The sequence below is a fragment of the Apteryx rowi genome, unplaced genomic scaffold, assembly GCF_003343035.1.
Source record: "Apteryx rowi isolate R43461 unplaced genomic scaffold, aptRow1 scaffold_61, whole genome shotgun sequence".
Lineage (NCBI taxonomy): Eukaryota > Metazoa > Chordata > Aves > Apterygiformes > Apterygidae > Apteryx > Apteryx rowi.
The window spans coordinates 293,052-315,173 of NW_020450883.1; the positions used below are offsets into that span (position 1 = coordinate 293,052).

The window sequence follows — 22,122 nt, forward strand, 5'->3', positions numbered from 1 at the left end:
GACAGGAAACGTATTATGCAAATTTTAAGCAATCCTTAGAAGAAGTTCTGTAAGGTTAATATGAAGAAAATTAAAAAAAAAAAAACTTGATAGTTTCATAAATGCAGAATGGTCCTAGTAAATGCAAGATATTCAGACTCCAAGGCTGTACACTGCCCCAAGTGGATATAAATCCAGAAAACTTTACAGGTGTAATCAAAAGCAGGATCCGAGCATATAAACTCTGCCAGATGCTCTGAATAAACTTGTTTGGATGCATGTTCTCAGCAATACAAAGCATTGAACTCAGAGTACTTTCAGTATCAAAATGAAACTGGAACTGCTCATAAATTCCTAAGAAACGTGGTGGTTTCCTTTTAAAACAGTCACTTATTTTGAAGGGACACACATAAAGCTGAATATCAGCCTGAGGGCTGCGTTATCGGTGCATGTTTTAAACTGACTGTGAGAAGTGGACTGTTGCTGCTGTCATGCAATATAATAGAGCTACTTTGTCTGTAAAACCTGGGAAATCTTAGCTGTTATATTAACCTGATTCTTCGAATGGTTGCATAAAGATCTGACGTGAGTACAATGCTGCTAAAATGCAAAACTGTTTTTACTGTATTTCTTGGCTGGTGGATTACTGATTTTTTTCTATATTCTTAGGAACTGTTTAAATGAAGTTTGTTTTCAAGTGATTTTCAGGGAGTGGACTCTGATTCTGAATGAGGGATGGAGTAAGTCCCAGGTCCTAAAACACAGGTCCAGATAACTTCAAAGCCTGGAGAAGAAAGAATTTTATGTGCTGAACTTATGAGTCTTCCAACTCCGTCTTTCATCTGTCATAGGTGAAGGAGGAACAGTGGTGCTGGGGAGCCTCTACAGCTAAAGATTTGGAATATTGTTGTTTGTAAATCTTTTATTTATTTCAGGGAAAAGTTATAAAAAGAAAAAAAACCTCTATATTTGTTTATTTATATCTATATATCTCTGCTTATTTTCTCTTGCTTCTTATTAACCCCTTACCACTGCAGGCTTGTTTTGATTTTACAGCATTTCTGGGGAATTTCACCTTTTGCCTTCCCAGGAAAAGCACTGACTAGGAAGAAAAGAATTTTTTGTGCTTCTCTGAAAAGTCTTTCTTTCAGTAGAAGTTGGAGATATAAAAAGAGGATCACAGCATGTCACTCAGAAGTATTAGCCTGTGTTATTCAGTGCTGCTGCTAACAACGGAAAGGCAGGTATTTGCCATGTATGGCAAAAATTATTTTATTTGAAGTTATATTATTGCATTTAAATTGCCATAGTTGAAGCTGAACAAAGAAGTGACAGTGAAATATAACAGGTGACAGATAAACAATGCAGGGTTGGTAAAAATTAATCACAAAGGAAAATAGAGAGGGAAGTGAGAAACGGCGTCTTCTCACCTGAAAGCTGAAGTGCGATGAAGAGCAGATTAAAATAACGCAAATAAGCTGTCACAGATGTTGTGAGCATCAGATGTTAAGCAATGGACCCAGCAAGGGACTGAGTGCRCAGCGAGGCAGACTGCAAGTGCCTGCATATGGGTGTAAGGAGCAGAGAAGGCAAGAGCAGGTGAGAGGGTGTGTGGATGAGGTGGAATAAAGCGAATGATGGCAGAAAGTGTGTCCGCAGGACGTACTGGGACAGGCCTGTGAAACAGACTGCTGAACAAATGTTAGTTTTCACTGTATGCATAGCTAATTTTTTTATGAAATACCTGAGAAGGAAACAAAGTACCTTCTTTCCATTGGCAAGATATAGTACAGACGTAGATGTATATAAGGATACTAGTACGGATTTTTTGTTTTGGTTTTTTTTTGATCTGGGGTTTGTACTGTTGGTTTTTTTTCACTGGATCCTTGACTGAATGTGAAATCAGTTTAGTCATTTCATGAGAAGGTTGATAGGGCTGTGAAGGTTGGAAGGAAGCTTTGGGGGCCTGTGGGTGCACAAAAGGGAAAGGAGTTTCAATAACAAACAAAGACAAAGCAGACAGTGATTGAGACCCCATAATCTTAGGCAGGGTACCTATGCAAGTAAGCAGGTAGTCCTTTTCCCAATGAAATAAACGTACAGCTTTGTTCCTCACGGCTACCTCAGAACGAACTAACTTTGACATGTGAAGCAGTACAAGCCCATTAACCTGGTATTCCTCTGATGCTTCCTTCTCAGCCGAACTGGTCCAGAGAGGAATGCCGTGTTACCATAGCTTGATTACTTCTGATTTTCAGATGAGTTTGTCTCTCTTGGCTATTTCTAGAGGGAATTACACTGTGCTTTGTGCAGACATACCCTTGCTGTACMAAAATTCAAAAGATGTGAGATGGAATAGGAAAAGACAAGCCAAAGTGAATTCTCTAAGGTTACAGAGTATGCCACTGGCAGAGCAAAAATATGGAACATAAGAATGAATAAATCAGTAGCAAGATTGCCATTTCAAATCTAGAGCAAGGTCCACGAGATCAGGATTTCTCCCCAATCTTTCAGATTGCYTGCAACATCTTATTTGCTAAACCGCATTTCACTGTGTGTGTGAAGGTAGACACAGACCATGCAGCCTACCTCCTGCTACCTCCTGCTGCCACCTGATGATATTACTTTCCTGCTGTTCCCAGCTGTGGACTGGAACAACCCATCCCCTGCTTACTTCCAGGAACTTCGTAAGAAGGCCTGTGTTATGTTGCGTAACACTGAGTGTTGTCACATCACAAATGCTATAAAGGTGCTAGGTTGCTCTGTAGGCAAATATCTGTTTACAATATCTACTTAACTCTAAAAGTACCAGGTACTTTTTCTTTAGTCCTTTAGCCTTTCAGACTGAAGTCCGAGGAATTATTCTCAACTTGAATGTAGTCTTGACTTCTGTTTTAAACTTTGTAAAGAGCTGGTGTGCCTGAAAGTTTGTTTAGTTTTTCCAACAGTTTTGATTATTCTAGTGGAAGTTATGCCCTCTATTTACAAAACTCACCTCGCTTGAACTGCAAAGCATCATTAAGTAAATGCTAAATGTGTTTTGTGCTCTTAGTCATTCATTGTCTGGAATCCAAACATTTCAATGGGTCGAACAGTGTATTTAGGGAAGGATTATGCATGATTTGTTAGACTGTAAGGTCTCTGAATCAGTGGCTGTGTCACGGGTTGTGTTTGTTTAGTGGATGGTGTAATGAAGACTCTGTCCTGCCCTGTTCTGTTTCGTTGTGTTGGCAGCAATCATATTAAGGCTACTAAAGGCATCCTCATACTAGGGTGCTGTTATCTTTCAGACACAATGATGAAAGGAATGTTCACATGATTCAGACGGGGGTTTCAATATTTTTTACTAAGGAGTTGATTACAAAATACGCTGTAATTTGTTTGGGATCTTTACAGTTAGGTTCTGGTTTAGGAAGCTGTTAATCATTGCTGTGCTAAGGCTCACACACGGGAGTGAGGACTTGCACAAACAGGCCCTGAAATCTGAAGATGCCATTACAGATAAACTATGCTATTTCTAGAACCAACCCAAAGCAAGATTTTTGACAAGAATGTTAGCTAGGAAGTCTGCTACATGTTGATAGGGAGGACGTTACAGACCAGAGGCAAAATTATTTCCTCAGATGTGTATATCTCCAAGAACAGAATTTAGTGACCTGCCTAACATCTTCTCCATCACAATACATAAGAGATGCTTATTTTTTTTCTCTAATTCATTATGTTGGCTTACTTACTGCACTAGCATATTATTTTTTATAAAACAGTTTTGCAGTCTGTTGCCACATTTTTGTTTTGCATTGTATTGTCTAATTCAGGGTTGGATTCTGGCCAGCCAGAGGGCAATATTTCCGTGAGAGGAGCCATATAGGAACCAAACATCTTACATACCTAGGAGAGGGATGCAAAGGGCCTTGTCCCACTGGCTAGCTGGATTCAGGCAACATGTATAATCCTCTGCAAAGATGATGGTGGTATTGCTCCATTTAAGAAACATGGGAACTCCACAGGATTCAGGATTACATCCTGACTTAAGTGCAACTTTAGGCAGCTACATCCGACACTACAATTCACAAAACTCCTTTGCTCAGCTGCTTTCTACCATGGAAACACCTTAAGTCTGAGGAGCATAAGCTTTTGACCTTTAAGTAGCCCAGTCACCTAGCACTTCCACTTCTGGGCCTCAGTCTTAACATTTCTGAGCAGATTGGTACCAACCTCACCCTTCAGTTCACTGGGACTCACAAGCTGGGTATTCCCCAAGGTATGATCCAGTAGGCATATGCATGCCAAATGGATCTATACAATGCACAGCTACTTTAAAGTAGCTGTTTGCTCAATAGCTCCATGTTTTAGGCTTGTAGAGTTTGATGCTCCTCCCCTTTACCACTATTTCTGCTTCCTAAGAGCATCCTCACATATACATCTCTATTAGGATAAGCATCTCTTTATTTCTGTCTGTAGAAATGAGTAAAGTATATATTTCGTGCTGAAAATTGAATAATATGTTGAAAACAATGTTGTAGCCTACGGCATATAACTTGCGCAGTTTGAAATGGGAATGCTGAATCTAAAACTTCTGAGAGAACAAGAAACATCTTTCTCAGTAGTTATGAAGACAATTTTGGGCAAATACTTGAGTTTCTACATTAAATGGTGCGTTACATTGACAAAAAATTACTTTTTTTTTTTGTGAAGATCAGTGTTATAATCTCTGTGGGTATGTCAGCTTTGGCTGGGACTAAAGACATCAAGGTGATCAGCCCAATCGAAAGGAGAGAAACTACACACAGTGTCCTTTCGATCTAGTAGTGGAATTTTAGCAGTTGATTATCAGCACCCTCTGGGTTTCACTCAGCACTCACTAAGAAGATTTATCAGACTGTGTTTCTTTTGGGCCATGGAAAGTAAAGTCTGGGTTTCAACTTAGTACTTTCAGTAAAGTAAAAAAGCTTTATAAAAAGGGAAGATTATTTTCCTCCCATTTTCCATTCATGTAGTCACGCCTTTGTTTTCATTTTTCCCACTCAAATTTTTAGTCTTGGGCCTCACATCCTCATTGGAACTATTACAAATCATAAAAGACATGATGGTTTTTAGATGTGTGGTCCTATGACTTACATCACCTCAACTCTGTGCAGCTTCATTTTCACAATTACACAGCATTGTGTGAAAACTTGCTTTTTCTTCTGGAGTTGGTCTGGGAAATGCATTTATTGACAGGTTTCAAATTGCTGTTGAAAGGTCATGCTACTTCCCCATGTGCTCAGATGTGGATTCCAATCCATAACTCAACTGCCAGGACCAGTAGATGCCGTCTCTATGGTGCAGGGTTTGTCATGCCCCTACGAAGTTGTAACACACAAATGATGAATGTGCTTTAGAAATGGCTTTTTGTTTAAATGAAACATGCTGTAGCCAACTGAAAGTAAGACAGTGCTGTGCACTAACTTGTTTAGATAGTAGGGCACAATGATCTCTGCAAGACAGGGCATGCCTACGTTCTACAAAAGGTAGGGAGAAAATGAGGCTTATTCTAGAATATAATGAATGGTTGATACTGCAAGCTCAGAAAAACACACCTTCCAGGAGCTGATGCAGATCTTACAGAAATTCCCTTATGATGCCTTACATAGCTATACTATTAAACTGCATGGGTAGATTACACTGAAGTAGAGCAATGGGTTGATGTCTCTTAGTGAGAAAATAGAGAATAAAGTAAGATGGCTTGTAATATAGATCTTTGCTGATCCTCACAAACACCCCATGACTCTGCTTCCAGTATCACAAATAAGAACATATTTCCTTATCTGGGTTCTTCTACTAATTTATGGTATGCATCATGCTCTTCTTACACTAACCCATCTGGTCTGGCAAGATTTGCTCTTATTTGATATTTAATAATTATGATTGTTATGGGGCTTAATTATGTATTCCCTTAATTTTGTTCTATCCTTTTACTCTTAGTAATATGTATATTTAAAAAATGTCACATCCTCTACCTTATACAAGATGCATACTCTAAGTTTTCCGTACACCCAGAAGTACAAAAAGAGAGCAGATTGACCTCAGATATCCCACAGTGAGGCCAAGCTAAGGCTCTAAATGTTTATGTGGAATATTTTTTCCTTCTTTATTCAGTTTTTTTTCCTTCTCTGTCCATCTATCTGCACGTAGTAAGGTAATGTAGACAAGTGAATAACAGAGCAGGAGACCGAGGATGGTAAATTTCTTTCTAATATTAAATGTGAAACACAATGGTGGCTACATAATGAAATGAAATTTAACCCAATTGTAAAGGCTGAAGAGGGTGTTTGTTTCTGCATCTGAGAAATAGATGATACTAATGCATGATATTGTTTATTAGCTCCTTTCTCATACAGATAAAATAATTAGGGTTTACCACACATTAGATAGTTTCATGTCAACCAAGCCTTCTGATAAAGGCAAGTAGTTTCCACTTGCATATAATAAACTGCTTACTGTAGTTTGCTCATCCACTTTTATGGATGAGAACAAAAAGTCGAGGACCGAATTTCCAGGATGAGTTCACTAATTGTGGCTGCTAACTGACAAAGCCTTGAGCCTGACTGTCTGAGGTGCTGAGAGCTCCAGGGCAGAAGCAATCAGAAACATGCAGCACCTGAGAAAATTAGAGATACAGTGCTTCAAGCTGAGCTGCAAATGAATGAGGAAGTAAAATCTGAAACCCTGTCCAGTAAGTCTAGCTCTAGGGAAGTCTAAAATTGCTCCTTCTCCTCTTTACTTCCTTATGCTTATTTCTAGATCTCTTTAACTTTTCAAATTATGTTACTGTATGCTGATGAAGTAATCTTTCCTTCTTATCTATCATCTCATTAGTTCTGTTATAAACTTCATCACTTTTTTGCAGTTATGTTCATCTGTATATGAAAGTACAAATAATAGTTTGATTGTTAGTGTTACAGGAAGATACTCTAAAACTGGACTTTCTCCTTCCTGATACACTATTTAAGGGCTGTTTTTCTACTGTCAATAATTCAAGGTACTTTGTACATGCCGGGTACTGCCACGCTGAAAGAACTAACATCACTCAGCACTAAAATCTAATCCACTCTGAAGTGGACYGCTAATTTAGTTGGCCCTGAGACTTCCAGTACCTTATGCTGAGTTCCAGGCATCTGCTGGCCTTGAGGTCAAAGAACTCAGATAGTAAGTATTTTCAAAAAGTATGCAGAACAGAGGTGAAATAAAATCAGGGTTAGTGACCTTGTAAAATAGATAAGGTGTTAGTGCAGGCGGTTTAAAAAGGTTGCTTGTACATGTTTATAAAGCTTTCCTGCATGAAAGAGGCCATTGTCAATTCTGTATATTATTCAGGGGTACAGTTTAAATGAGAGGCTGTATAAACTCTGTCCTGGTAAATCACTCCCTACTGTCTGGAAACTACAGATCTTGAAAGCCTTAAGGGTAAAGTTGTAGAAGTACTTCTTCTCTTCTTTCAGTGCTGCAGCTCAGCACTTCATATTCCACATGTATGCATGGGTTGTTTTAATCTGGATTTCCATTGTTTCTAGTGAAAATATAAATGCTTCTATTTTTTGCTGATTTTTAGCTGTGATAGATTTTGAAGAGTAGGGTAGCTTTTGGTAGTTGTTGAAAGTTAAGTTGCAATTCTGCCTTTGTTTCAGATTCACCTGAGAAAATGTTTGGAATCGTGACAGTCCTGTTGCTGGAAATGCAGCTCTGTGCGGTTTCAGGTGAGAGGGATTGCTGTTCTGTCTCATCGGTGGGGTCAGTATAACGATACCACGACACCCTCAGCGCATGTGTTTCAGCACTTTCAGTGGTACTTCCATGAATAGCTAGTAGCATCTGAAGCCTCTGCTCCACGATGTCTTACATCAGGTGTTTTGTATTAATCAAGCAGAGGACAGATGTCCACCACTTTCCCAAACCTGGCTTCTTTAAAACATAGCATATTGATGGAGGAGGTGTCCACAATTATCAAGCATAGCTGTGAAAGGCAGTGTGACCCAGACAATGTAAGCCTGTTGAAATTTAGGACAACCTTGGTGCTAGATGCACTGAGGTATGCACTGAGGTACAACCCCATGCGTCCCTTGTCTACCGCCATAGCTTGGCCAAAATTCAGAAGAGGGCCACTGGGGAAGAAAAATAGGAGAGGAGTGCTGCAAGCGTTGCAGACTTCCAGCTTACAACACAGGGAATTGCAAGAGGCAAGCTGCAGATTCCCAGCCCGAAGCCTGCTGTCCCCGACGAGGAGCTAGCGCCTGCTCTGTCCCCTGGGCCATCTGCGAAGGAGGGCAGGACCCGGGGAGGGTCAGACACAGGGGGGTCCCGTTGGATGGCTACTCTGGCCGCGTGCTCCCTGCCTCCGGCACGCTGCCGGGACCCCATGCTTCGCCGTGGGTGCAGGGGGTCTGACAACAGACTCAGGAGGCTGCCAGGACCCTGTTACTCTTCTGCTGATGGAGAGCTCCTCAGCGGGAGGTGATTCAGGGTGATTATAACAGGCAAAACATATCCCACACTAATGTTGTTAGGGATAAACCTTCCCCTTTATTTTTGGCAAATATCTAGTGGCAGACATAACATTCAGCGGTGTATATTTCTCATTTAACTTATTTCAAGTTAGTGCAGCTTAGCTCACACTTTCTGTGTAGGTAAACATCACAAATAATAAATATAAAAGGGAACAGCTTGGCACATTTGCATTTTTTTTCTCTACCACTAGAGTCATATTAAAGTGAAGAAACAAACACTGAACTGAAGCTTTCCCTGTCAGTATTTTACAAATAAGCAAAATAAAAGTGGAAGATGCATAAATGGTTGTAAGAACTTCTCTTCTGAGTGTCACCATCAATATTTGCAAGTACTTCTGAATTAAATCTGCCAATATATGATACGTACAGTATTAAAAGTAATAAGAACATATGCTGAATTTTGTATCAAAAATAACTTTCAGGTATCAAGTACAATTTAAAATGGTAAACTATCCATAACAATAAGAATTTCAGATTTGGTGAATGAGTAAGCAGATGATTCTGACATACTTTCTCAAATAGCATTACGTATAGCTGAGAAGATTCATGAGACTAGATGATATTCATGTGTTCCCAAACTTGTGGAAGACTCATAATTGCTACACAGCAATTCCTCCAAGTTACTGTAATCACATGTTTTCCTGTTATTCACAGTGCATCTCTATTGATTTCACAGTAGTTGCACTGGATTTTCATTTATTAAAGAACAATAAAGTCAAGCTTACTATTGCCATAATTAATTGCTGCTTTTATGAGAATTGCAGGACATATAAGGAACAATTATAATTTTAGAAAAGTATCCACTGTGTAACAACTGATTCAGCCATAAGTTATTTCTAATATGTGAAAAAACTTTTTAATAGCTTGTTTTGTCCTTATCTTTCAAACTCTGAAATCAGTACAGAATAAAGGTGATTTGCTATATGGATACTACTGACATAGTAAAAATGTGTGAATAGAAAGAAAAAATACTTGAAATTTATAGTCAATCCAGTAACTATGAGTTTGACTATATAACACTTTTCACCTAAGTTGAAAGGAAAATGCAACATATTTTAGTACAACAAAAACTTATCTTCTCTTCCCACCTTAGCTTTATTTACAGTTGAAGTTCCTCAACAGCTATACGTTGTGGCATATGGGAGCAATGTGACCATGGAGTGCAGATTCCCAGTGAATGGCTCGTTGAACCTTGAACTCTTAAGCGTTGTCTGGGAGCAGAAAAGGCAAGGTCAGCCAAAATCGAAAGAGGTTTACACACTTCGCAATGGGAAGGCATTCCCTTCATCCCAGCATGATGATTATATAGGAAGAGCTGCACTGTTACCCAATGAATTGAAAATGGGGCGAGCTATGCTTCAAATCACCAGCGTAAAGATCACGGACGCAGGATCGTACCTCTGTCTCATTGAATACCAGGGAGCTGACTACAAGTACATTACTTTGGAAGTAAAAGGTCAGTGGCTGAATGGAATATAAAAAGTCTCTACTAGTTTCCTACAGATTTGTAGGAATTTTTTATTAACTTTTTTCTCACCAAGCCCCTGTGCTCAGCCCCGCGGTGTACCAAAGCAGCTGTTTTGGTGTGGGGTAGTCTTGAACTGAAGTTCAATGGCCAGCTGAGCTTCTCCAGGGGTTGCCTGTGGCAGAGAGGGAGAGCAGCTGCTTTCTCTCTCCATCCTTCACCCTTCTCCTGTGCCCCCTCCCCTGTTGTGCCAGCTCTGGCACAGCTTTCTTGGAGCTGCTTTAATTCACTCATGAGCCCTGTTGTAACTACCCAAGTGGCTGGGAATTCCCTTAGCCATAGCACCTCTGGGGGCAAGGACATGTGATTTTCTGGGTTTGTCAAAGCCAGCCAGGCATTACTCATAAATGACTGTAGGACTGAATATCCTGGTAGACCAATCCTTTGAAAGGCTTGTGGTGTTTCCTATAATTGCAGTATGTCACTGTGATGCAAGGGAGCAGCTTTTCCCCTTCAGGAGTTTAAATAAAGAGTTTTGTCGAAGGCAAAAATGGATACAGCCATTTTTAAGGCCAACCTTGGTTCTTCTGAACTGTCTTTACAGAAATTCTAGGTCATTCTAATCTAGTATGACAAAAAACATCACACTTCTTTATAACCTACGGTGGCACAAACATTAAAAGTACCCTTTCTCTTGAGGTGGCCTGAATTATTTCTATTGTACTACAGCTATTATTTTATATATTCAAAAAGTGAAAATAAAACCCCAGAAGGCTTCACTGGCACCTATACTGATAAATTGCATATTTAATGTCAAGCACTGCCTTGTAAACAGTGTAGTGGAAGAAGTTCAGTGGCAGTTGGCCTGAGAAGGATTGAGATTAGAATATTGAATTGTGCTACAAAACGTCCTTCATCATTGCAAATGAGGAGCGTCTCAGATACACATAATATGACAATAAGGGGAAGGAGGGAAAGGGAAGAGGGAAAATGACTGTGATTGCATAAAATAATTTAACTCAACCTGTTCTTACACAGCATCCTACCAGAGAATAAACACACAAATAATGAGAAAATCAGATGAAGACCAGTTTGTTTCTATGTGCCAGTCAGAAGGCTTTCCTCTGGCAGAGGTATTCTGGCAAAATGAGAAGAAATTTAATCTCAGTGAATCTGCAAATACCACCTATACCTTGACTGCAGACGGCCTGTACAACGTAACCAGTGTCCTGACGTTCAAACCAAACATGAGTGAGATCTACAGCTGCATATTCTGGAATAAAGAACTGAATGAAAAAACATCAGCTCACATTTCCACTTTAGGTCCATATCTCACCTTGAACTTGTACAAGAGGGGCTTCCCAAACGCATGTATGAGAGAGAGAGAGAAAGACAGAGAGAGAGAGGAAATGATTATGTGCTTTTATACAATACATGGTGTCCTATAACCCATCACCAGTATTCAGTTCTAGAAACCAGTGTAATACTGGTGCTCTGAAAAAGAAACAAGTCAGGACTATTTATGCCTTTAGATAGGCATAGCTTGAACCCTAACAAGCCAGTCTCGGTCATCTTTCTGCATATTTTGATTCTAGGGTAGCTCCCATTATTTGGTTGCCAGTATGGTGGAGGTTTTTCAGTCTTCCCTGACCTAGACTTCTAATTCTTCAGTTCTTCAAATAGGACACAGAGAAACCGCAATAGTAGTCATTCAAATGCCATTCAGTATGGGAGACTTGACTCACTTATTGTAAAGCTTCCTATAGTAATATCACAGGATAAAGCATCCATAAAGTGAGTGTAAAACACTACATTGATAAATTTTAAGAACCTTTTGTCCTGTCAAAGCAAGACCTTGGAGAATCAGAACTGATAACTTTATAAACTATGCCTGTTTTGAGTTTTAAATTTACTTTCTTTTGTCTGCTTTTCCTGATTTTGACAGCTGTAATGAGTACACGGTATAATGGACAAAAATCACTGATCTTATTTATCATCCCCACATGTGTGATGGTAGCTGTTCTTCTCTCTGCATTAATAATCTTTCAAAAGAGAAAATCATTCAAGAACTGCAATGCCAAAAAAGGTACATTTTTAGTTCAGCTAGTAGATCTTCTCTCTTGTTCCTTATTTTTCCTATGAATGACCTTTTGGCAGTTTTAGTACCTCTAGACATGCATATTTGACTTTTGTCATGTTTGATTTCTAGAAGAACTCTGTTCTAAAATGAGATCTTGCTTCATTTGAGTTGGGCTTTATTTTCCCACCATGTTGCTTAGGTGAGACAAGGTTTATAGGAAGAAATTTTTTTTTATCTGACCAGCTGCTCTTCTGTAAAAACAAAAACAGACAAGCTTTGGCTTGGGATTGTAAACACAAAGCTTGTCTATTTTTTCCAGCTTTACCAACTGATTTAGTAAAAGGCATTACCTCTCCCTGCAAACTTTGTTTCACTGTTATTGGCAAGTCATCATGGCTATAAAGACATGTGACTGCAACATATGACATAGAACTTCTATTTATGCTCTTCAGTAAGGCTGTCTAACTAACATTGTATGCTGTTGCACGTGCTATTTTGTATTGGACTATCATGCATCATGTTTGCTTTCTTGCTTTACTAGTGAAATAGTGGAAAAGTACTAATGCAAAGAGGCGATTACTCAAGTCTTTTCTTGCATACGAATAGACTCCAATAAACTCAGATGAATAATTATTCTCATCAACTGAGATTAAGAGACAAATCTTGCTATTAAGGACTTCAGTATTTGTTTCTAAAGTTGTAAAGAACAGAACTGGAGAGAAGTTCATTACTAACTCATACTAAATATACAAACTTAAAAAATTTAATTTAATCTAAAAACTTGTTGAATTATAGTGTTTCTTTCAAATTTAGAAATGCATATGTTAAATTTGTTTACATTTACTTTAACAGGTGGGAAAAGAAAACTTCACCCTAACCAGAAAGATGAGAACAGTAAGTCATAAAATGTTTATGCTCACAGCTTTTTCTTTGTTACAGGTAAAATCTGTATAAATTGATAGACAGCAACTATGGACAGCAATACTACATCAAAATAGACTCTAGTTTCACATTTAATTTTAAATTTTCTAAAAATACAGTATCAGTAATCTCTAAGTTCCAAAGGTAAAATTATGATTTTCTTACAGGCTGTATTAAATTTATAAATGTTTGTCCCTTTCATTGAGATATAGGTAGCCTGCACATAGAACTCTGTAGACACTTCTGTATCCTGCACTGAAGCTGTAGTAGCCTCAGATGAGTAAGGTACAATCGAAAAGCTGGTTGTTTTGGAAGGTATAACATTTTTTGTAGTAATAACCTGGCATACTTCTGGCTCAGGCCCCTTGGGACCCTTGACCCACTGGGCCACTTCTCATCTTATGAGTATATGGGTATATGGCTTTCCTTGACATCCAAGAATTTGTACATTGCAAAGAAAAGGTAATGTCCAAAGATCTCAGGATGCTTATGACTGTCCTGTACAAAGAAACCTAAAAAAAAAAAAAGAAAAAAGAGAGAGAGAGAAAAAAGAGAGAGAGAGAGATGCGAACACTCTTAAAACACCTACTTGTATAAATCACTTTTGCTGTCTGTAAGTAGAAGTCTGACAGATTAATGTATTGTCAGGAGAGAGCTTGTGGTCAGTGTTAGGTGCAGCTGTAGCGGGTTCAGCTGTAGTTCTTGGTATCCAAGCGGACCTTGGCAGAGTACCGGGGCCACTGAATCATTAGCATAGCCCCAAGGTACTCAAGTAGCCTAAGGTGCTCCAGGAATGAATCAAAATGATTCCCTCCACCAAAATGCAAGGAGCAAAACTGCAGCAAAACTGTGATACAGCTGATGGAGTGGCCTGAAGAAACACCACAGGGCAGATGCTGGACACATTGACAACCTCAAGCTTTTCCAAGGTCAGGGTTTACTTGAAAAGCCACCATAGTTTCTCACTACAAAAACCACATCAGAAGTCACAAGTTTAAAAAATAACTTCCATAGGAGAAATGAAAATTAGGGATTGGACAGAGGGAGAAAGAATTCTTCATGGATTCTCACTTCATCTCAAATGGTATTGTTTGTGTCTTACTCCAGCTGTCCAATCCACTGACATCAATACATAACACATTAAAAACAGCACTTTCAGAAAAGCACTTTCATCTTTCAAAAATCAGTACCTACTGCAGTCAAAAGCACTTTATTATTTTCCATGTGACAGTGTGAAACTTCCCTGGAATTATGCCGTGTGCAAATGAACTAAAGCTCAAGGCAAGCCGTGAGCTGGAGGATAGCTTTGGTGCATGTCCAGACATCATTCCAGTGCACCTTGTCTGCACACAGCGTGGCTTCCCTAGGCTTTTTGTCTTATTGCTGTAGAATTTTTTCTCTTCATAGGCCCTGGCCTCCTCTTTATACTCAGTGAAATGAAGAAATTAAGAGACATAGCTGCTTTTTGTGGTTTTGTTTTACTTCTTCATTTTAATGACCGAAAATCTTTGTGCAACATGCAGTAAGTCATATGACAAACTTTTATATTTCTCAGCATCATATATTTTTAAGAAACACTGGAAAGAACCTTTTTTCCATGATGAGCATGTAGTTAAAGCATAAAAGCCACAGATATTTTACCAGAGAGCACTGGAAATGACCCACATTGCCCTGGTTACAGGAACAAGGATTGTTCATCTTATCATTTTAAGTTACAGCTCAAGCTGTAACAGCACTGAAGATGTAGTACATTTTACCTCATTACTGAAGTCCCAGTTCTGTAAATGTTTCTACTGACACAGATTTTACTGACAAACATTCATGTGGATGCTATGTAACCAGATTTCAGTTTTGTTATTTTGTCTGTATAGCTGATAGTCAGTGATAGCTTTGACATAACAGAAAATTCAGGGTTTGGATCAGAGATAAGAAAGATGGATAGAGGGCAAACATGGATAATTCTTCCCTCTGAAATGATCATAACAGGATGTCTAGGTAATTAGAGGCTGCTTTAAGGGGCCTTTGTACTTCAGCATGGCACAGAAAAACTTGCATATAACGAAGACAGGGTTCTCACTGTTTATCACTTGATAGTTAAAATCAGGCTATTTATTTATTTGCTTAAATTATTGTAGATTTTTTTAAATAACAGTCTTTCTTTCTTTCTTTCTTTCTTTCTTTCTTTCTTTCTTTCTTTCTTTCTTTTTCTTTCTTTCAGGACATAATTGTAACTCTCAAACTCAGGCTTTATGCTTGTCAACTGTCAGAGTACCAGGAGATGGCAGGAACGTGAGTCTATGAAAACTCTTCATGTGACATGCTGTAGTTTGCACTTTTTGTCTCTACTTTTGAGGACTTCAGAGGAAATTTGCAGCACTTTAGCTTTGGAATGAACAATGAGCTCATGGGGATTTGTTGGCACTGCACCAAAGAAAAGCTGTGCCTTTTAAGATATAGTTACAGGGAATTATGCTGTCATTAAATGTGGTTTACCATGGTGAAGGGGTTATTTGAGTGCTTTTCATACACTTTATTTTTGGAGATACTGTTGCTCAAGGCATTTTTGTTCAGGAATGGCTTTATTAGCTGATCTAGTCTCAGGAATGTTGCTTGGACTCAAACGTCTTGCAGGACTTCAAATAAAAGCTGTACACACTATCTTACGTTTGAACAGTCATCTTTCATGTGGAGACATCATTACATGCCTGTATATCATGTCCAAATTTTCCACACTTTAAATTGGAAATTTACACAAGTACTCTTCAGCAAGACAGAATATGGAAGATGTTTCCTACCACAAAGCCAATGAGAGGTTGGAAGTTAAATCAAAGGACCGCCAAAAAAGACCCAGCTCCAACAGTAAATCAACATTACGCCACAGAAGAAGAATTTTAATGCATAGGCTATGTAAAACCCTGTAGAGCTATTTCTGATTTGTGGAAAGCTAGTAATACTGAGACAGCTTTAGGGAGGTAAGTAGCCAGGTTAAAAAACATCACATGTGTTGCTTTAGCAACATGACAATAAAAGGTTTTGCATCTTGAGCTGATTACTCAACAAAATTTTCTTTAGGAGGAATTTGGAAGCAAAAGTGAAAGTGAAGTTCTGCCAGATTTCTATACCAGTTATGTTCAAAAGGTAATTTTAACTTTTTCTCGGAGGGAGAGATGAGTCTTTTCAATGCCAAGCACTGATCTGTTTTACTTCCCATTACAGGAATGCCTAAAAATGCCTCATTCAAGTCTGAATACACTTTGTGCAGGGAGTTACTTCTACAGTGGTAGATTTGAAAAAATAAACAACAGGAAACAACAAATTGGCATACTAGATAGTCATGACACAGTGAACCAAGGACATTGAGTAGGATTTGGCATATTATTGGCCAAGGACGCCTGCTTTTGTGAGCTGTGTTTTCTCTTTAGAAAGATGTTACGAGATTGAAGAAACAGGTGTTCACATGGGAACTATTTTGGCACAATCTCTTGGAAGAGTGCTGTCTGTTTCATTATAAAAAAAATCATTACAGCAGCAATGTCAAGGTTTTCTCCTTAGCACTAGGTCTGGACTGAGACAGGAGCTGATTCTCCAGTGTCTTGTGCAGCTATTTATCCCAGCACAAAGTGGACCTACAGTGCTGCTATAAGATCACAAAGATAGCGTTCACATCCCCTTCTGTTTTGCCATGATAGATGATAAAAAAAAGCAGGGCTGGTGTTGATTTTACTCGTTGAAGAGAAAAATAAGCATTTCTCTATAGTAACCTCTACTTCCATATCTATGTATTGTACCTTCAAATATCCGGTTGTGGCCATTTGGATTCAGCTGAGATTAATCCAAAACCAGCCAGATTCCTTGCTGGTATAGCAAATCAGGTAGGATGTCAGGGAATCAGAGGCAGCTTCTTGAATCATTGTTTAGCTTCAGATGCAGTGTAGAGCAACCTGGGAACTGGCCTAACTTGTACCATCTAGCAATAATCTAAACTCAATGTGCAATATGTTCCAGCCTCAAGCAGTTTCTTGCCATGCCAGATTTGCACTCAGATGGGAACTATGAACCACTTTCACCCTCTTACCCAATGTGAAAAATCTAGCTCATTGTGTTCCTGTAAGGACTTCATTTTTGCATTTTTCTATTTTTTTTCCACATAATTGTAAAATGGAGGTAATTCAGACTGGATTGCTCTGTTTTTGTGGAGGAACATACACAGTACGCAGCCTCTGAAATTTGATTGTGGTGAATATCATTGTTCCTTATGGAAATGAAAGTCTTCTTGACATTATTGTACTCTGCTGAGTAACTTTTGACTTGCCATGGGTAGGGAACAACTGGTGTAGGCAGCACTTGCTGTCCGTTTCACAGGCATAACAAACACTACCCTGGTTTCCCATGCTCTGTACACTGGATGGTTTCACCTTGTATTCCTAGGAAGAGGCAGCTCAGCTTTGCACTTCAACCCTATGTCCTTTCCACTCCATTTCACATGCCAGAGAGAAGCAATATTGCTATTCACTGTGATACCTATAAAAATACCTAGAAATGTATCTATCTTCATTTGTATGTTTGTATTCTCACCAACTCTCACTGGATGCTTATGGGTGCAATAAAAAGAAAGAAATTGGGATGATTCTCACATCTTAGTAAGTGCAAGGTAGCTTGTTAGGTGCTTGTGCAATCTATATTTGTCTGTGAATTAATGCATGAGTTATTTTTTACTGTAAACCATTAAGCATATGATATGTGTGTGATACAATGAGTCTCTGTTCTTTCTGCTTCAGCTACTGTTTCACAAGCTGATATCTTGAAACAGCTGACATAAGAGTTTTCTGACAAGGTAGCTGCAAAATGTTTGAAGGTCTTTTTTAAAAAATAGTTTTGAAATTTACAGTGAGTCAACTGATATTACACCAACATTATGAAAATTTTCATTGCTATATAAGGATTAGTTTGTGGAGATGAACTTTAAAACTTACACTCCCAAACTGGCATCTTAGTCTGGCATAGTGGATACCTTGAACAGTAAGCTTCCATTAATTTTTTTAACATGTATTTTCTCTATTCACCTATGTAAATTTGTCCCACCTAGGTGAATGTCATAAGCAATAACATGTTAGTGTACTGTAAAAAGGTAGGGATTCAGTTAAAGTTGGTGGTATATTTGTATGAAAAGTTGTGCAAAGTATCTAGCCAGTGGTTTATAGTCCTCAAAAACATATATAGTTCACTGAATTCTAAGGATAACCATTTTTTCACAAACAAGTATATAAAATTAGTTTTTAATTATTATATCCTTCTTGCTTGGATAAGGCACACTACTCTTGCAGTCCTCTGGCCTGCTTCACTATCAACTAGGTGTTTGACATTTCAGCACAGGAGTGAATGACAAACTGGGTGATTAGTTTTCCCAGTCATTCGACACCTCTGCTATTTACCATAGATTTTAATGTGGGCTCTTCTACCACAGCAACATTTTCAGCATCTCTGTGTTGCAGCTCTCTCTATTTAAGAACACAGAGGAGAGTAAGACTGGATAAGAAAAATAATATTGACTTCCTGTTTTATATCACATTCGCTCTCATACTGGGAACAGTCTGAAAACACTCCATCAGTTGATTTCTGTAACACAGACATGGCTGAAAGCAACTGCTGACACTGAGAATGTTAATATCTTTGGGAAAAGACTGATGATAGGAGAGGGATTTCAAATGGCCGCTTGAAGCACAAGTCTTAAAAGCTGCATACCCCAAAATCTACCAGCTGTTTCTGACCATGGCTAACTAGAAGCACTTGGAAACAGCTTTCAGAAATTTGGTTTGCCAATGAACAAAAAACTGATTCTTGAGAAATGGTGAGGTCATCTCTTTCCCTACTGAATTTCTTACTTCACGTGACAGAAACATGTTGATTGCCACCAAAACCAATAGCTTCCTACTTTACAAAGCAGCAAAGGACAAAAGGTTTTGCAAGCCATCTCTCTCCTGTAAAGAACATATCTAACTTGAAGTTGGTCCTTCTTTGTGTGGGCATGGGGTTGTACTAGGTGGCCTCCAGAGGTCCTCTCTAAACTCAAGCGTTCTTTGATTGTAAATTTGTCGTTCAAGTTTGTTTCCCTATACTTTGTAATTAGCTGTCTTATATACCCTGATGAAATAATGGCTTGAAATAATAGCCCCGTAATAATGACTCCCATCTCATATCCTGATCTGACATGCTGATTTGCCTCAGTGTGTTGTCAAGTGTGCCCTGAAATACTGTGTAATTATAGACATCTCACTGTAATATTTTACTCCATTGCATAGCTATGTGGTAAAAAGTACCTGACAGATGTAGATTTACTGTGCAAAAACTGCTGAAAGTTGACTTGAAAGAAGCACTAACTGAGTTCAGATGTCTTTTGCTAGATATTACTTTGGGTTTTATGTTTACCGCCTTTCTTCTCCAGCTGAGCTTTGTTTACTCACAACCCACTTTCCTTAATGGGCTTTTCCAAGTGAGAAGTGAAATGTCTTTCATGCAAAGTCTGTGTTATAAACCACATTGCATAAGGAAATAAAGCAAACCATATGCAATAGAAATTTAATAAAGTGAAGAGTATGTTTAAATGCATTCCTTACACACATGTATTTCTTAAGCAAAGGGGTAAGATAATTATATGAATCTCAGCTGTTGAAGACAGGGCTTCCTGTGATGACCTGGGGAATCTATCTAGTAAGAAATTTAGATTTCTAATTACAACATGCATGTTGCTAGCAAGAAGACTACTGTGCTATTGGATGACTGTATATGTGTATGAAATCAACCTTTTTCAAGTAAGATTAGGAACATACTTTTCCCAGACTTAAAACAGACTAGTCAGTCTTAAGAATGCTCTAGTTTGGCAATAGTTATACCAAAATGCTAAACTGAAAAAAGCAGAAATAAGTTCCAGCTAGTCTTTATGGAGCAGTGAAATAGAGCCTGGCAGAACAAAGAGGCCAGATATTGGTGAAGAACATATAAACTTTAAAATGTCAGTAAGAAAGGAGAAGCTTTAGATGGGAAAAGGGAAGAGGAGAAGGTCAACAGATTTTGTTGCAAGAGGGACCCAGAATTATTGTGAGAACTACTAAAGTCAGATGAAGCATTCCGAGCTGAAAAAATTTTCTGGTTCATATGAGAAACCATGAACTGCTGAGGAATGCTCCTGTACATCCCCCAAATATTGCAACCCCAGTCCATGCAGCAGTCTCAGGCTGGTGAAAAAAATGAGGCAGGGAGACGTGTAGATTTGTTGAGCAAAAAGGTTCTATGCAAAGTCTTTGAATTTCTATATATTTACCAAGTACATAACTCATGCCCCTAAAGAGTTATGAAGTGAAATGAGAACCACACAGCATATACCTTCATTGAGATGTTTGGGAAAATGTCAGATATATCTGGAGACTTCAGGAAGTCACAGCTGTTTCTTGGAAACAACTCATTTCTTGCCTTGGAAAGCAAGTGACCATTTTTCAAGAGAAGGGTCAGACATAGAGCCTGTTTCTGGATTAGTTATGTGCTCAAGCCAGGAGCAGAACTTGATTCAACAAACTTAGAGGTGGAAAATTCCCAGTGGGGAAGTTTATTTACACTAGTGTGTAAATTTCACAAAGCTGAATGAAAATGAGTGTATGCTGCAAATGGCAACTATGTGCACCTGTTCATACGTTCTGCCACTGACATAGATTTAACAGAGTTTAAGACCAGAAGGGACCATTGGATCAGTGGTTTTAACTGCACCTATGTTACAGGTTATGAAGAATTATCCACCTTCTGTATAACAAGCCTCAAACTTCTAACTAAAAAGTTCTTCAGTTTTCCAAAACTGAATGTGTATGACAATTAAAGCAGAAGAGACCAGGAGATCAGAGACCCAACCCTCCTCCAGTGGGAAGAAGATGACTGGGTCAAGTTTTCCCAAGAGATTCACAAAGTTTACTTGTACCATTGTACCTCATGCCAGAAAGTGAAAAAAGCCAAAGGCTGGGAAATTGTATACCTGATTACAGAAAATTTTTCTTCCCAGCAATCAAGACAATCTTGAACATGACACACTCCTGAAGTCATTTCAGAGCACCCGCCAACTTTACTCAGTTAATCATTGCTGAGCATGCCGGGCCTCTGACACTTCAGACAGAGGTGCCCTTGTGCTGGAAGCCAAACTGTGCACTGGGATAACTTTACATTCCTGGTGCTTCCAGGTGACTGGCTACACCTCTGGAGCATGGAGATTTAGTTATTCATGTTGCCCTGTGGTAGACCTGCTAATGTGCAGAAACTGAAAAGTTCTTGATTTAAAAAGGGGAAACTAGGAGGAATTATAGGATGACCTGGTTATTAAGGTCAACTAGACTGATGGGCTCACATTACCCTGTAGAGAAGGCCAAGGATTTTCTGACGTCAAAGGTTTTCAAGCTGTTTGTATGCCAAGGGCTCATTAGTAACTCTCTGAAAGGGTTCTGGGAATAAGCAAAGAACCTACAAGGAACAGGGAAAAGGAGCTGAACGTCAAGAAAGTTGTCCTTAAATATGTAGCACAGAGCTACAAAGGCTAAGCTTAGTTAGACTGTGTGAAGAACATGAAGACAAATGACAAAAGATTTTTCCACCATATAACTAGTGAACAAGGAGAAGAGCAATGCCACTCTTCAGTGAGAAATGAAAAGTAACCTAACATTGGTCCTGCTCACCACACCACCAGTGAATGGGGTCCATCTGACCCATACTTTGAATCCAAAGACCATGAGTCCAGCTTCTTCTTAAAAGCATTTGATATAACTTTGAGCACCATATTTGGCTGTTCCTCAGTTCATGCATCTTCTCTGTGCTGGGTCTTGACATAAGTCATTTTCAGCTTCATTCTTTAATTAATCTGCCTGAGGTACCCTGTCAGTTACAACAGCATAATTGCACACGTAATTTAGCTCCTCTTCTGGGCAACTTGTACAACTTGCTCCTAGATATGTTACCTCAAAGTAAGATCATAGCTGAGATAATTAATCCTCCTGTTTCCAAACCTGCATAGCTGCCATTTATATCTTTGCCCTTTATAGTACTTCCCGGACTTTGCCTACCAACTTACCACCCCATCTGGGCACACTATTAACAGTTATAAT

At 38.8% G+C, this 22,122-nt stretch overlaps 1 protein-coding gene across 1 annotated transcript; it reads left to right on the top strand.

The window, feature by feature from the left end:
* Positions 1–467: 467 nt before the first annotated feature.
* LOC112974528 (programmed cell death 1 ligand 2-like) lies at positions 468–15,642 on the top strand. Its single transcript, XM_026083575.1, has 7 exons — positions 468–564; positions 7,647–7,715; positions 9,616–9,978; positions 11,026–11,310; positions 11,933–12,073; positions 12,920–12,961; positions 15,207–15,642. The coding sequence occupies exons 2-7, from the start codon at positions 7,661–7,663 to the stop codon at positions 15,287–15,289; spliced, it is 969 nt and encodes a 322-aa protein (XP_025939360.1). The 5' UTR covers positions 468–564; positions 7,647–7,660; the 3' UTR covers positions 15,290–15,642.
* Positions 15,643–22,122: the final 6,480 nt, after the last annotated feature.